At 45.2% G+C, this 12,249-nt stretch overlaps 2 protein-coding genes across 4 annotated transcripts; one reads left to right on the top strand and one right to left on the bottom strand.

Annotated features, from left to right (window-relative positions):
• The first annotated feature begins 183 nt into the window (after positions 1-183).
• Positions 184-8,801, top strand: CIMIP2A (ciliary microtubule inner protein 2A). 3 transcript variants are annotated; one of them, XM_020981752.2, is made up of 8 exons: positions 187-499; positions 2,891-3,022; positions 3,614-3,828; positions 3,922-4,190; positions 4,381-4,507; positions 5,759-5,853; positions 7,484-7,605; positions 8,593-8,801. In XM_020981752.2, exons 2-8 carry the CDS (start codon positions 2,967-2,969, stop codon positions 8,762-8,764), a joined length of 1,056 nt encoding a protein of 351 aa, XP_020837411.1. In that variant the 5' UTR covers positions 187-499; positions 2,891-2,966; the 3' UTR covers positions 8,765-8,801. The 3 variants fall into 3 exon arrangements, with proteins under 3 accessions (XP_020837414.1, XP_020837411.1, XP_020837412.1); XM_020981753.2 differs by having other exon boundaries at positions 193-499; positions 7,484-7,601; XM_020981755.2 differs by lacking the exon at positions 8,593-8,801 and having other exon boundaries at positions 184-499; positions 7,427-7,504.
• TUBB4B (tubulin beta 4B class IVb) lies at positions 8,672-11,686 on the bottom strand. Its single transcript, XM_020981751.2, has 4 exons — positions 11,548-11,686; positions 10,970-11,078; positions 10,732-10,842; positions 8,672-9,908 (listed from the first exon to the last, which is right to left on the bottom strand). The coding sequence occupies exons 1-4, from the start codon at positions 11,602-11,604 to the stop codon at positions 8,848-8,850; spliced, it is 1,338 nt and encodes a 445-aa protein (XP_020837410.1). The 5' UTR covers positions 11,605-11,686; the 3' UTR covers positions 8,672-8,847.
• Between the last annotated feature and the right edge of the window lie 563 nt (positions 11,687-12,249).

The raw sequence follows: 12,249 nt of genomic DNA, 5'->3' as shown, positions 1-12,249 counted from the left end.
GGTAATTGGAAAAGAGAAGAGAGAAAAGCAAAAAGGAAGAGAGGTCCGTGGTGGGGAGCCCACCAAGCAGCACCTTTAGTGCCCTTGGTGACAACCCAATCTAGTCCAGTCTAAAGGTCTATTATATGTTTCTAATTCTCTTTTGTCCTTTATGACATATAGAACTTTCATCAGCTGAAGACTGTCTCAACCAATATTATTTCACTGGTTCAGAGACTCCCTGAATGAATGACTCCTCTTGCTCTTTTGCCCTTCTTCCTAGCCTATACACACCAGGCATACCTCATTGGCCTCACCAAGCAAGGCCCTGAAGAATCTCCTACAGGCAATAATTCACTCAGTGTTCTATAAAGTGGGGGAGGGGCAGGGGAAACTCAGGGAACTTAGGTGGCTTAAAGAGACTGAGGAACTGAATATCTACTGCTGTATGTACATGGTTATACTATGGGGGAAAATAGGAAATTAAGAAACGGTCTTCTGCCTGTTGGGGGCTCAAAGTGTAAGTACAGCATCATAGAATTTACAGATACGTTAGCCAGTTCCATTGTTTAACAGATGAGGAAACTGAAGTTTAGAGAAGTGACTTGCCCAAAGTCATATAAGTATCAGAGTTTGTGCCCATATCTTTAAATCTAGTGCTCTTGCAATTATAGCAAAATTTTTACCAAGACCACAATGTGAAATGCAAAACAATATAAGATACTATGGTATACATAGTAAGTGGCGGTGTAGAGAAATTCCACAGAAATTCCGAAAAGGGAGAGTTTAAGAATGAAGTAGACCAGTCAGAGGAAGGCTTTTTGGAAGAGGAATGAATGACTTGTGTTATGGCAGATCCCTGACCACACAACCTAAATCATTGATTTCTGGATAGAAGTAGATGTCATCTAACAAGGTAATATAAATTTCCCACTTGTCTAACGGCCTTGAGTTTGAGATAGGAACTGCGGTAACTGACGAAGCAAGATGGGGTACATCAGGTTGGGGTAGGGGTTCTTCTACCATTCACCCCCCACCAAAGCTACAATGAAATTTGTGATTAGCTCTGGTGCAAGGAAAAATAAGGTATGGAGGGGGAAAAAAATCAAGTTTTGAGTTTTCAGGTGGCCATGGAAAACCAGGGACTAAGATTAAGGCAGAGGGGCCTCAGGAGGCATGAAGGCTAAACCAGCACACAGGAGGTCCAGGTCCTGAGTATCTAGGGGAGGAGAAAGGGAACATCAGGCTTTCAGAGGTTATTTCTTCTTCTTTTTTTTTTAACTTCTATTTGCCTCTTTATTTTTTTTATTTTTGTATTAATTTATTTTGATTTATCAACAATCACTTCCATAAGCTTTTGAGTTTTGAATTTTTCTCCCCCTCCCTCCCTCCCTCCCTTCCCTAGATGGCTTGCAATCTGACATAGTCTATACATATACACTCCTATTAAACATATTTTCACATTAGTGATGTTGTAAAGGAAGAATTAGAACCAATAGGAGGAACCACAAGAAAGAGAAAACAAAACAAAACAGAAGGAAAAAAAAGCAAATAGTATGCTTCAATCTACATTCAAACTCCGTAGTTCTTTCTTTGGATGTGGATAGCATTTTCCATCATGAGACCTTTGGAGATGTCTTAGATCCTTGCATTGTTGAGAAGGGCTGAGTCTATCAAAGTTAGTCATTGCACAACGTGGCTGTTACTGTGTACAACATTCTCCTGGTTTTGCTCACTTCACTCAGCATCAGTCCTTGAAAGTCTTTCCAGGTTTTTCTGAAGTCATCCGCTCATCACTTCTTATAGCACAACAGTATTCCATTACATTCACATACCACAACCTGTTCATCCTCTCAATTTCCAATTCTTTGCTACCACAAAAAGAGCTGCTATAAGAAAAGAGTATGGCAGAAACTAGGCATAGACCAAAATCTCACATCATATACCAAAATAAAGTCAGAATGAGTTCATGATTTAGATATAAAGTCTGATACTATAAGCAAACTAGGAGAGCAAGGAACAGTTTACCTATCAGATTTATGGAGAACAGAAGAATTCATGAGCAAACAGGAGATAGAGAACATTACAAAATACAAAATGGATAATTTTGATTACATTAAATTGAAAAGTTTAAAGTTTTTGCACAAAGCCAATGCAACTAAGATTAGAAGGAAAGTAGAAAATTGGAAAGAATTTTTACAACCAGTGTCTCTGATAATGGCCTCATTTCTAAAATATACAGAGAATTAAGTCAAATTTATAAGAATACAAGTCATTCACCAATTGATAAATGGTCAAAGGATATGAGAAGGCAGTTTTCAGATGAAGAAATTAAAGCCATCTATAGTCATATGAAAAAATGCTCTAGAGGAAGCTAGGTGGTGCAGTGGATAGAGCACTGGCCCTGGAGTCAGGAGGACCTGAGTTCAAATCTGGCCTCAGACACATAGTACTTACTAGCTGTGTGACCCTTAACCCCATTGCTAGCCAAAAGAGAGAGAGAGAGAGAGAGAGAGAGAGAGAGAGAGAGAGAGAGAGAAAATGCTCTAAATCACTATTGATTAGAGAAATGCAAATCAAAACAACTGAGGTACCACATCATGCCTATCAGACTGGCCAACATGACAAAACAGGAAAATGATAAATGTTGGAGAAGATGTGGGAAAATTGGAACACTAATACATTGTTGGTGCAGTTGAAAAATGATCCAACCATTTTGGAGAGCAATTTGGAACTGTGCCCAAAGGGCTATAAAAATGTACATACCCTTTGACCCAGTAATAGCACTTCTAGGGCTGTATCCCAAAGAGATCACACAAATGGGAAAAGGACCCCACATGTATAGAAATATTGATAGCAGCTCAGAGGTTATTTCTGGCCTTGGTGCCATCTCTGCACAATGGTCACCCAGGTAACAATCTCCTGTGAGCCAAAGGGTCTGACGTCCTGGCCAGACAGCACCCAGTTCAGGATCTACTGGGGTTACAATGACAGCAACTAAGAATCACAGCCTTTTCACACCAGAGCCACACTATATACCTGGGTAAGAACTCTATCATGGCTCATGTTTAAGGACTGGAGTTAGGGGCCAGAGGCTCAGGATTTGGAGGTTGGGGGATTGGGGCACCCTGGGCCAGGGAAATGGCTGGTGGGGAATTCTAGGAAGTTCATAAGACTGAGGAAGGGATATGGTTGGGTGGGGGCAGATCAGGGACTGGGTAATGAGCAAATTAATAGGTAGGGAAACTACACTATCATGGTTTGGCTGAGAGGTACTGGGGAAGGTTCTGGTGAGGAACACCACACACAGTGGACTTCACCTTGTCTTCTCTAGTCCACCTCCATTTCTTCTCTCTGAATCATAATCCTCTGCAATGTCTTAGAAAGGATGAGTGAGATTCTTGTATTGACTACTATTCTGTTCTCCCAAATCTGGAACTCATTTCCTGTCCCCATTGAGGGGAATCATTTATGTCCAAGGGCTTTTAAATCTGAATTTGTTTCACTCAAGAAAACGTTGGCTATCTACCATCATCATCTTCTTGTCTTGGCTAGCCACTGTGACAGTATCTCCCACTGCCTAATCCAACAGGTACCTATCCTCTTTTCTTTGACTACATCCCTTTATCCCTAGCTATGCTGGCTTCTATCCCCAACTACGATACCAGGTGGGATGCACTTATGGCCAGAGCACTGCACAGGTGCTGACAGACCCCACAGTGAATAAGAGCCCATGTTCTGTGTTGGCACCGCTCAGCAAACCCAAGTTCATCAAGGATTTTAGCCAAAATAAAATACCCCATGCACAATATATGGACGCGAACCAGCCCTACATCCCCCATTACACAGGTGAGAAACAAAGATATGTACCTCCTTCACTTCTCTGTGTCCTACTCTGGAACTCTTACCCATTCACATTTTTCACCTCTATGTCTAACCCAGGATTCCAGCCCTTTAAGGACTTTGAGATCCGAGGACGCTACCCACCCCTCAGGATGGAGCAACACGGCACTCCTGCGCCAGACAGCAATTGGTACATGTTTTCACCAGGCATAGGCACTGAAACTATGCCCAACCCACCTTACCCACCATGTCCACCGGGCAAGAAGGTCAGTGAACCTGAATTTGGACATCCAGGTTTCCGACTGGCATATGGAAAGGAAGGGTGGAAAGCCTCACCCTCTCTTGACAAGACTCCTGTATATCCCCAGGTACACAGAGGGTTCCCTGTCAGTACTCAGTTGAATCCTCCCCCAAGACATCCAAAATGCAGGAGGTTGGGGGGAGGAGGATGGGAACAATACCCAAGGGAACTCTAAGAGGGGAATGGGGAGGAGGTGGAGAATATGGCTTTCCAGCCAGACTAAGGAAGTGACTCTAGCTTCACCCTCCTTCTTCTAGTTGTACCACTTCCGAGGAGATGTGTGTTCCCCTCTGCCACCCCAGACGGAGACACTAGATGTCGGCAGGTTTGAGAGGCTTCCCAAGCTAGACAAGCCCAACCTGATCCAGCACAAAGCCATCTCGGGTGGGTGGCCGGAGCCCAGAAGTCATGACTGGGTTCCAGTCCTGGTTCTCCCAAGACCTTGCTGAGACTTTTTGGGCAAGTCCCTTCACCTCTCTGGGCCTCAAGTGTCTTACCTGTAAAATGAGGTATTCATTTATCTGATCTTTAAGGTCCTTTCAGAGTCTGATACACTGATTCTAAGCTAGGTTTTTTTCTTTCCCTTAGCATTCATTCCTTCAGGGCTTCAGCCTTGCCTCCACACTTAGCCCTGTGCTCCCGTGCCCTCCGAGCCTCTGCCATCAGAGGAAGGCATCCAAGGGACACCAGAGGCCCTGGAACAGACCAGATGCATAGGTCCCAGCCTCCCTCTCCCACTATAGAGACAGGCAGGATACAAAGTCCAGTCTGTCAGGCTGGTGACACATTACCTTGGCTCCATGGAAATCCAGAGTTCAAAACTATGCCAGAAGATGAAGGGGAGAGATGACTCAAAAAGGAAGATGAAAGTGATGCTGCAGGAGGTCAAATCCTGACTGATGGTGATGTGGTGGACATCCTTTCACACCTGCCTGCCTGACTGGTTCCTGAGAGTCACAACATTGAACCCGGTTTATTCATCAGACTTTGATAGCTATGTTGAGAGATGCTCAGACCCCTAACAAAATGTACCTTTGTCTTCTTGCACCAAGAGGCAACTGTGTTCTACAAGGAAAACAACATCTGAACAAAACCTTCCACTCAGGTTTCCCTTGTACACGTCCCTAGCATTCTATCAGGTAGCACTGAGGCTTATCAACAATAATACTCTACCTCCGTAGTACTTTGCAGTTTACACATCTTCACATACATTTCCTCCTCACAGCAAGGTGGGAGTACTCTGATCTTATAGTTGAGGAAACGGAGGCTCAGAGAATCTAAATGACTTGCCCAAGGTCACACAGCTAGCAAATGGCAAAGCCAGCACTCAAACCCAAGTCTACTGACTCTTAGTTGACAAGCAATAAGGATTTTCTATGTGCCAGGCACTGGGCTAAGTGCTTACAGATACAAAGGGCTAAAAAAAAAAAAAGTCCTTTTGTCCTGCCACACAGGGGAAGGATCAATGGGTCAAGAACTACAGGGTAGAGTACAGCTAGCAGGAAGCAAATGACACACAGAATTTAAATCCTGCAAGCAGGTTAAAAGGCATCCCAGTAAGTTGCAAAAGTGAAGTTGGGGTTTCTTGCTCAATATTTCCTGGATTAGTGACATTCTCTCATCTGCCCTGCATAGGCTATGCTGGATTTGTACCACGCTTCACTTGGGTAATGGGAATGAATTATCGAGATGGTGTCCAGCAGGCCATGGATGAATTTGATAAAAGCCAGGTAAATTAGATCAATTTGAGAGTCACTGAGTTCCTTCAGGTAGAGCTACTCTGTTAAATGAGGTAATAAGTCTCATTGCACTGTGTCCTACTGGGGCTGCTAGGGTCCTGGGAGCAGCCAGGCAGGACTTCAGCTGAGAACTGAAGGTAACCAAAAAACAAAGGAAGGGAAAAAGTGTTCAAGCCAAAAGCAAACAGCCTTGAAGGGTGACAAGGGACTGCAAGTGCATTTCCCTCTGGCCCTTGAACTCCCTGTAGGCCTCCCCATGAGAAGAACATATCAATTCAGTAAAATCTTCCCCCTTTCTTCAGTTCTACTCAATGACACAATTGTGGGGTGCCTTAGAGACTTTCTAAAGCAATGGCTTCAAGAAGCACATGGAATCTCTGGTTTTCTGAGAAAGTTAGGAGCTCTTTTTAAATGGAATGACACTAAAAATTCTGCCATTCATCTTAATATTCCCCGCTGTCAATGTGAAGCTAACTCATGGATAAGACAGGAGCTAACATAACAGGTTTAAGCTGCCTTGGAAGGCCCTAAAAGCAAGGAATAAATTTAAAAGGCCTTAATTTCTCAGAATTCTCTGAGACAGAAAAGCTGCGAGCTCCTCCCTTTCCCCAGTGAGTTTGAGCAATATAGGTTTATCTAAAGTTAAAGCATCTTCTGAAGTGTTAGTACTGCAGAGGCTGCAAAAACATCAGTCAGGGAGTCACCAAGTTGTTGCTTGGCCTCTACATGTTCCCATAAAGACAACAGGGAGAGGAAAAACTTTCTAATTGTGAGAGTCCAGCCAGGACTCCATTCTGGTGGGGAGGAAATTGTTAAGGTGTAGCAGAGAAGTAAAGGGAGTGGAATTGAGGAAAGAGAGCATTTCTAGGAGAACCTAGCAAAAATACACTAACTTTACTGTTTCCCTTTCAAGGCTGACTGGTTGAGCATGGCCTATACCAGGTAGACAGGATAGGTGGCTAGGGCACCCAGAAACTGTACAGGATAACAGTGGTAGAAGATTGCATACAGTTCACATCATTGCTCCTTTTCCCCAAGATTTCAATCCCTATGGCGTTCTATTCTGACACCCCCTGCCTCCCACTATCTTCCTTCCTTTCCCTTCCCAGCCAATTCATTCACCTGACTGGGGAGGACTGACAGCCCCTATTGTCTTCTGTACTATTCCCACCATCCTTTTCTAGATGCTAAAGGATTATTGTGCTTCCTAGATGGCACCTGAACAGAAACTCAATTCTTACAGGCCTCGCAGCATGACACCATCAGGCACCTGGTGCCCACTAACAATGGGGCCTAAGCACCACTCTTGATTGGCCTCCCATTTGGCAGGACAGTGAGATTCCAACCTGATAAAACATCAATGAACTGCAGCCAGAATGGGTGAGAGCATTCCACAGTCTGCCTTTAGTTGAATTTCCTCAGACTGATAGGAATCTGGCACCAACAGGGCCTTGGAGTAAAAAGAAATGTTAATGTCAAGTTATCATTTACACAAAGGCAGGAAACACAATTTACCAAAAGGCAGGCAAGTTAAGCTTAATTAAATGTTGGCTTTCTTTAATAGTTATTAATGCGCAGAAAAAACCTCTGCATTCGCAAGTAACAAAGAATATTTTCCCAGTTTTTAATAAGAAATCCTGTTTACGCTCTGGGAGAGAGACTACCAAAACAACACTGGCCAGACGCCAAAGTTTACCACAGACAAGGACTGATACCTTTCTACACAGGATTCATACCAAGTATGTAAGTTGTACCTAAAATAAGTTTTGAGAAAAATAAGCAATATAGGAATAAGAAACTGACTTGTGCCTATTAGTAGTTCTGAAACATTAAAGGTTACCCTACAAGGGTAAAGGGAAAACTTGATCCAGCAACTTCCTGGCATTACCTCCTTTTAAAACCATTCAGTTCTTTATCTCAGTATCAGTCCAGCCCCTAGCCCTTTTCTTAGGGGAACAAAACTTAACACACACTGGTGTGGAGTTTACACTGATCCTCATAAAAACCTAGCATGGTCTAGGCTCCCTAGCAGGGACAAGCAGTTTTGCTAATCTGTATACAATATTAGACTGGCATACATACACATCACTATTTTTAAAATATAGATACTACCAAAAATTTAGCATTACTTAAGTAGCTTTGTCACTCACAACTAATGTAATTATCATAGAGATTTGGGCTTATTAGAAAGTAATCCTTACTTATAACTCAAGTTTGGGAACCACTAAGAAAGTTTCTTACTGTCAGCAACAGAGCTAAGAGGTAGGTACAACCTTCAGGCAAAAATACCTCTGGACTTTGCACCAAATAATCGGTGGCTACAAATCTACATGTGGCTAACAAACGTAGGTCACACTCACAAAAAAAATCTATACTCTAGATGGTAAACTATGGCATTGGCTGAAGTATGGGAAAGCCCAAGAGAAAAACTTGGTAAGCTAATTAAGGCCCATGGCAGCCTTAAAGCCATATAGCTTGTGTAAATTTTAAAACAAGGCTTTTAAAATCTTCAAAGAAACTTAGGTAAGTCTTTTAGGTGCTATTAGCTAAAAGCTTATTTACTCACCACTAATGACCATTTCAGTATCTCCCCTTAAGGGAAAGCAGCTATTTTATTAGGCCAACTCCAGGCGGTTAAAACACAGGGCCATAGAAACTCATTTTGTTCTAGGAAGCCTGACATTTCACCAACCAATTCTCTCTTCAGTCCATATTCTGCTTTTTTTACAGCTTTGAGAGAGACTTACGGCTTAACATTTGGCAGCAGTACTCGCAAAGCTTACCAAAACGAACAGAAGAGACGACACAATGCACTATGAAAAATGCTTTAATGGTGTTATCTGTACAGCATTTGATGTCAAAGAACAGGAAAACAGCAAGTGCAGAATGCAGCGAGACATGAACATCAGAAAAACAAGTTTGTGAGTGAATAAAAAGAGTTCATACAGCTTTCAACATAATTTACAGAGTAAGTGATGCACAGCTTTACGCCACCTCTTCTTCAGCCTCCTCCTCAAATTCTCCCTCCTCCTCAGCTGTGGCATCCTGATACTGCTGATACTCAGAAACCAAATCATTCATGTTGCTTTCTGCTTCAGTGAATTCCATTTCATCCATGCCCTCTCCAGTATACCAGTGTAAGAAAGCCTTTCTGCGAAACATGGCTGTAAACTGCTCAGAAATGCGCTTAAAGAGCTCTTGGATAGCAGTACTGTTACCAATGAAGGTGGCAGACATTTTCAGGCCCCGGGGTGGGATGTCACAAACGGCCGTTTTCACATTGTTGGGAATCCATTCAACAAAGTAACTGCTGTTCTTGTTTTGAACATTGAGCATTTGCTCATCTACCTCCTTCATGGACATACGGCCTCTGAACACGGCTGCCACTGTAAGATAGCGCCCGTGCCTCGGGTCACAAGCAGCCATCATGTTCTTTGCATCAAACATCTGCTGGGTGAGCTCTGGCACAGTTAAAGCACGGTACTGCTGGCTACCACGGCTAGTCAGTGGAGCAAAGCCAGGCATAAAGAAGTGCAGACGGGGAAAGGGGACCATATTCACTGCCAGCTTACGCAAATCAGCATTAAGCTGCCCTGGGAAACGTAAGCAGGTGGTGACACCACTCATGGTTGCTGACACCAGGTGGTTCAGGTCACCATATGTGGGAGTGGTCAGTTTCAGGGTTCTGAAACAGATATCATAGAGGGCTTCATTATCAATACAATAGGTTTCATCTGTGTTTTCTACAAGCTGGTGTACTGAGAGGGTTGCATTGTAGGGCTCTACTACAGTGTCCGATACCTTGGGGGAGGGTACAACGCTGAAAGTGTTCATGATTCTGTCTGGGTACTCTTCCCGGATCTTGCTGATTAAGAGAGTACCCATCCCAGACCCAGTCCCACCACCCAGAGAGTGCGTCAGCTGGAAGCCCTGAAGACAGTCACAACTTTCCGCTTCTTTTCTTACAACATCTAATACTGAGTCAACCAGTTCCGCACCTTCTGTGTAATGGCCTTTGGCCCAGTTGTTTCCAGCACCACTCTGGCCTGAAAGAAAGCAATGGTAATCATTCCTTTTCTGATCAATGACTATTAAAACCATTTTAGAATCTCTATCTCTTAATTCCCACCCACCCCCACCCCACCTCAAGAAATATCACAAGTAAATCAGGATCTCAATTCTTAAGAATTTAAAACTTAAAAAAACAAAGCAAAACCCCACTTTACATTTGTCACGGTCAAACTTCACTTTAAAGAATAAAAGCAAAAGCAAAATAAAATATCACACATAATTTGGTGATGAAACAACCACTGATATTAAATTAGGATGTCAAATATTAAATCTGACCCCTCCCCAAAGTTCATTATGGCACAAAGAAAACAGCTTCACCAGTACTTTAATAAGCATTTTAATAAGATGCCTACTGATGGGAGAAAGAGCCCTTTGACCCTGTGCTTCTTCCAACCAGAAGTGCCCAACTCAAAGTGTTAGAGAAACAAGTGACAGACCCAGTGGTCAAACTAATAAGTCATTTCACTGACTCTTAAATTTCTCTCCTATATAAAATGTACAGATTCTCTTTAAAGTTCTCTTCTAGTTTTAATATTCTATGAATTCTTCAAATGCAAAGAAGAGGGGGAGTGTGAGGGAGAGGAGAGGAAGAGACTTGACTCATGCTGCTTGTTGCCAGGTACCAGGGAAACCAGTGCCAACTCCTCTCCCTCCTTTCTCCCCATATAACCTAAACTCAAGATCAAAAGATAGGGGCTACACCCAGCTCCTCCCCAAAGGGGCTTTGATAGCTCAATTAACTAAGGGAGATAGGGAAGAAAGAATGTCTGTTAAGAAAGTGTAATCAAAACTGCTTACCGAAGACAAAGTTGTCTGGCCTGAAAATCTGTCCGAAAGGTCCAGACCGGACAGAGTCCATTGTTCCAGGCTCAAGATCGACTAGGACTGCTCTGGGCACATATTTCCCACCTGGAAATAGAGAAAGCATTAGTCAGACAGGTCTGATGAGCAAGGCAGCCCAAGGAAAAGGGAAAGGCCCGGGCCTTAGCAATCAGGCAGAGGAAGAGGAAGAGGGACTAGAGTTTAAACCACATACCGGTGGCTTCATTGTAGTAGACGTTGATCCTCTCCAGCTGCAGGTCGCTGTCCCCATGGTAGGTTCCGGTGGGGTCGATACCATGTTCGTCACTGATCACCTCCCAGAACTGGAAGACATTGGCGGGTCGATCAAGAAGAGCTAAACCTGAGTCACCGAGGGCGGGCTGGCGGTGCAGCCGGTGCGGCACAGCGGAGGGCGGAGCCGGCCACGCCCCGAGCGGGCTAGGAGGCCGAGGCCAAGTCCTCGTCCTGCTCTTCCCTACCCTCCCTCCTTCCCCTCCTCCGCCCCCGCCCCGCTTTCCCCAAGGGGCCTCACCCAGGGCTGGGCCCGGAAGCTCAAGAAGCCAGAGAGGCCCTAATATCGCGACCCACTCCCCGCCTCCCACATCACACCCAGCCCTTTCCTCTTCGCATTCACTTCAAGCGGACCCGAAGCGCTGCAGCTTCCCTTCTCCGCAATGCGGAGGTGGCCCAGACACTCCCGGCGCCATCTTTCCCGGTGCCGCCGCCCTCAGAGATCCCCAGGGCCAGCTTCACTGTCCCGAGAACCCTCCCACCTGGGCCACGACCGCTCACCTTTGCGCCGATCTGGTTGCCGCACTGCCCGGCTTGGAGGTGCACGATCTCCCTCATGGTAACGGCTGCGGCGACGGAGTCGAACACACACAGAAGCGGAAAAAGATCGGGCGCGCAGACTGCTGCAACAGACGTTTGCCGAACTCTTATATAGCCACGAGCACCCGCCTCCTCTCACCATTTATTGGATGACCAGAACGAGGCCACATGTTTTAGTATACTATTGGCTTCAACCTTGTCAATCTAAAGCCTCAACTCCCGCCTTCCTGGCAATTTCCTTTCTTTATTGGTAGACGATGGTCCTACGTCTACCTATCAGAACGCCCGCTCTCGCGCTGCAGTGCATTCTCCACTGGCTGGTTCAAATGATTGATTTGTCTTTTCATTGGCCGACTAAGTCGAGGGCGCCAAGGGACTCACGCGATTGGTTGATAGAGGCTAGCGTCTTAGTAACCGCCGCAGTGCAGCAGGAGGCGCGCAGAGGGTGGAGTGGGCGGGTGCGGGCTCATGTGGGGGCGGGGGCTCTGCTTCAGGGTACCAGAGGGTCCTCCAGGGAGAGTGGCCGAGGCCGCGCCCCTCTTGGAGACTGTTTGTGTAGAGTCGCGTGGCTCTGGGCAACCGGGGGGGGGGGGGGGGCGGGGAGACTGCCTCTGAGGAGTTGGCTGGCCGGGCCCTGGAGGGGGGCGGGGTGTTCTCCGCCTG

The sequence above is a fragment of the Phascolarctos cinereus genome, unplaced genomic scaffold, assembly GCF_003287225.1.
Source record: "Phascolarctos cinereus isolate Bilbo 61053 unplaced genomic scaffold, phaCin_HiC Scaffold_2;HRSCAF=192, whole genome shotgun sequence".
NCBI classification, from domain to species: domain Eukaryota; kingdom Metazoa; phylum Chordata; class Mammalia; order Diprotodontia; family Phascolarctidae; genus Phascolarctos; species Phascolarctos cinereus.
The sequence above is the reverse complement of the archived record's forward strand: the minus strand, read 5'-3'. Positions and strand labels throughout refer to the sequence as shown.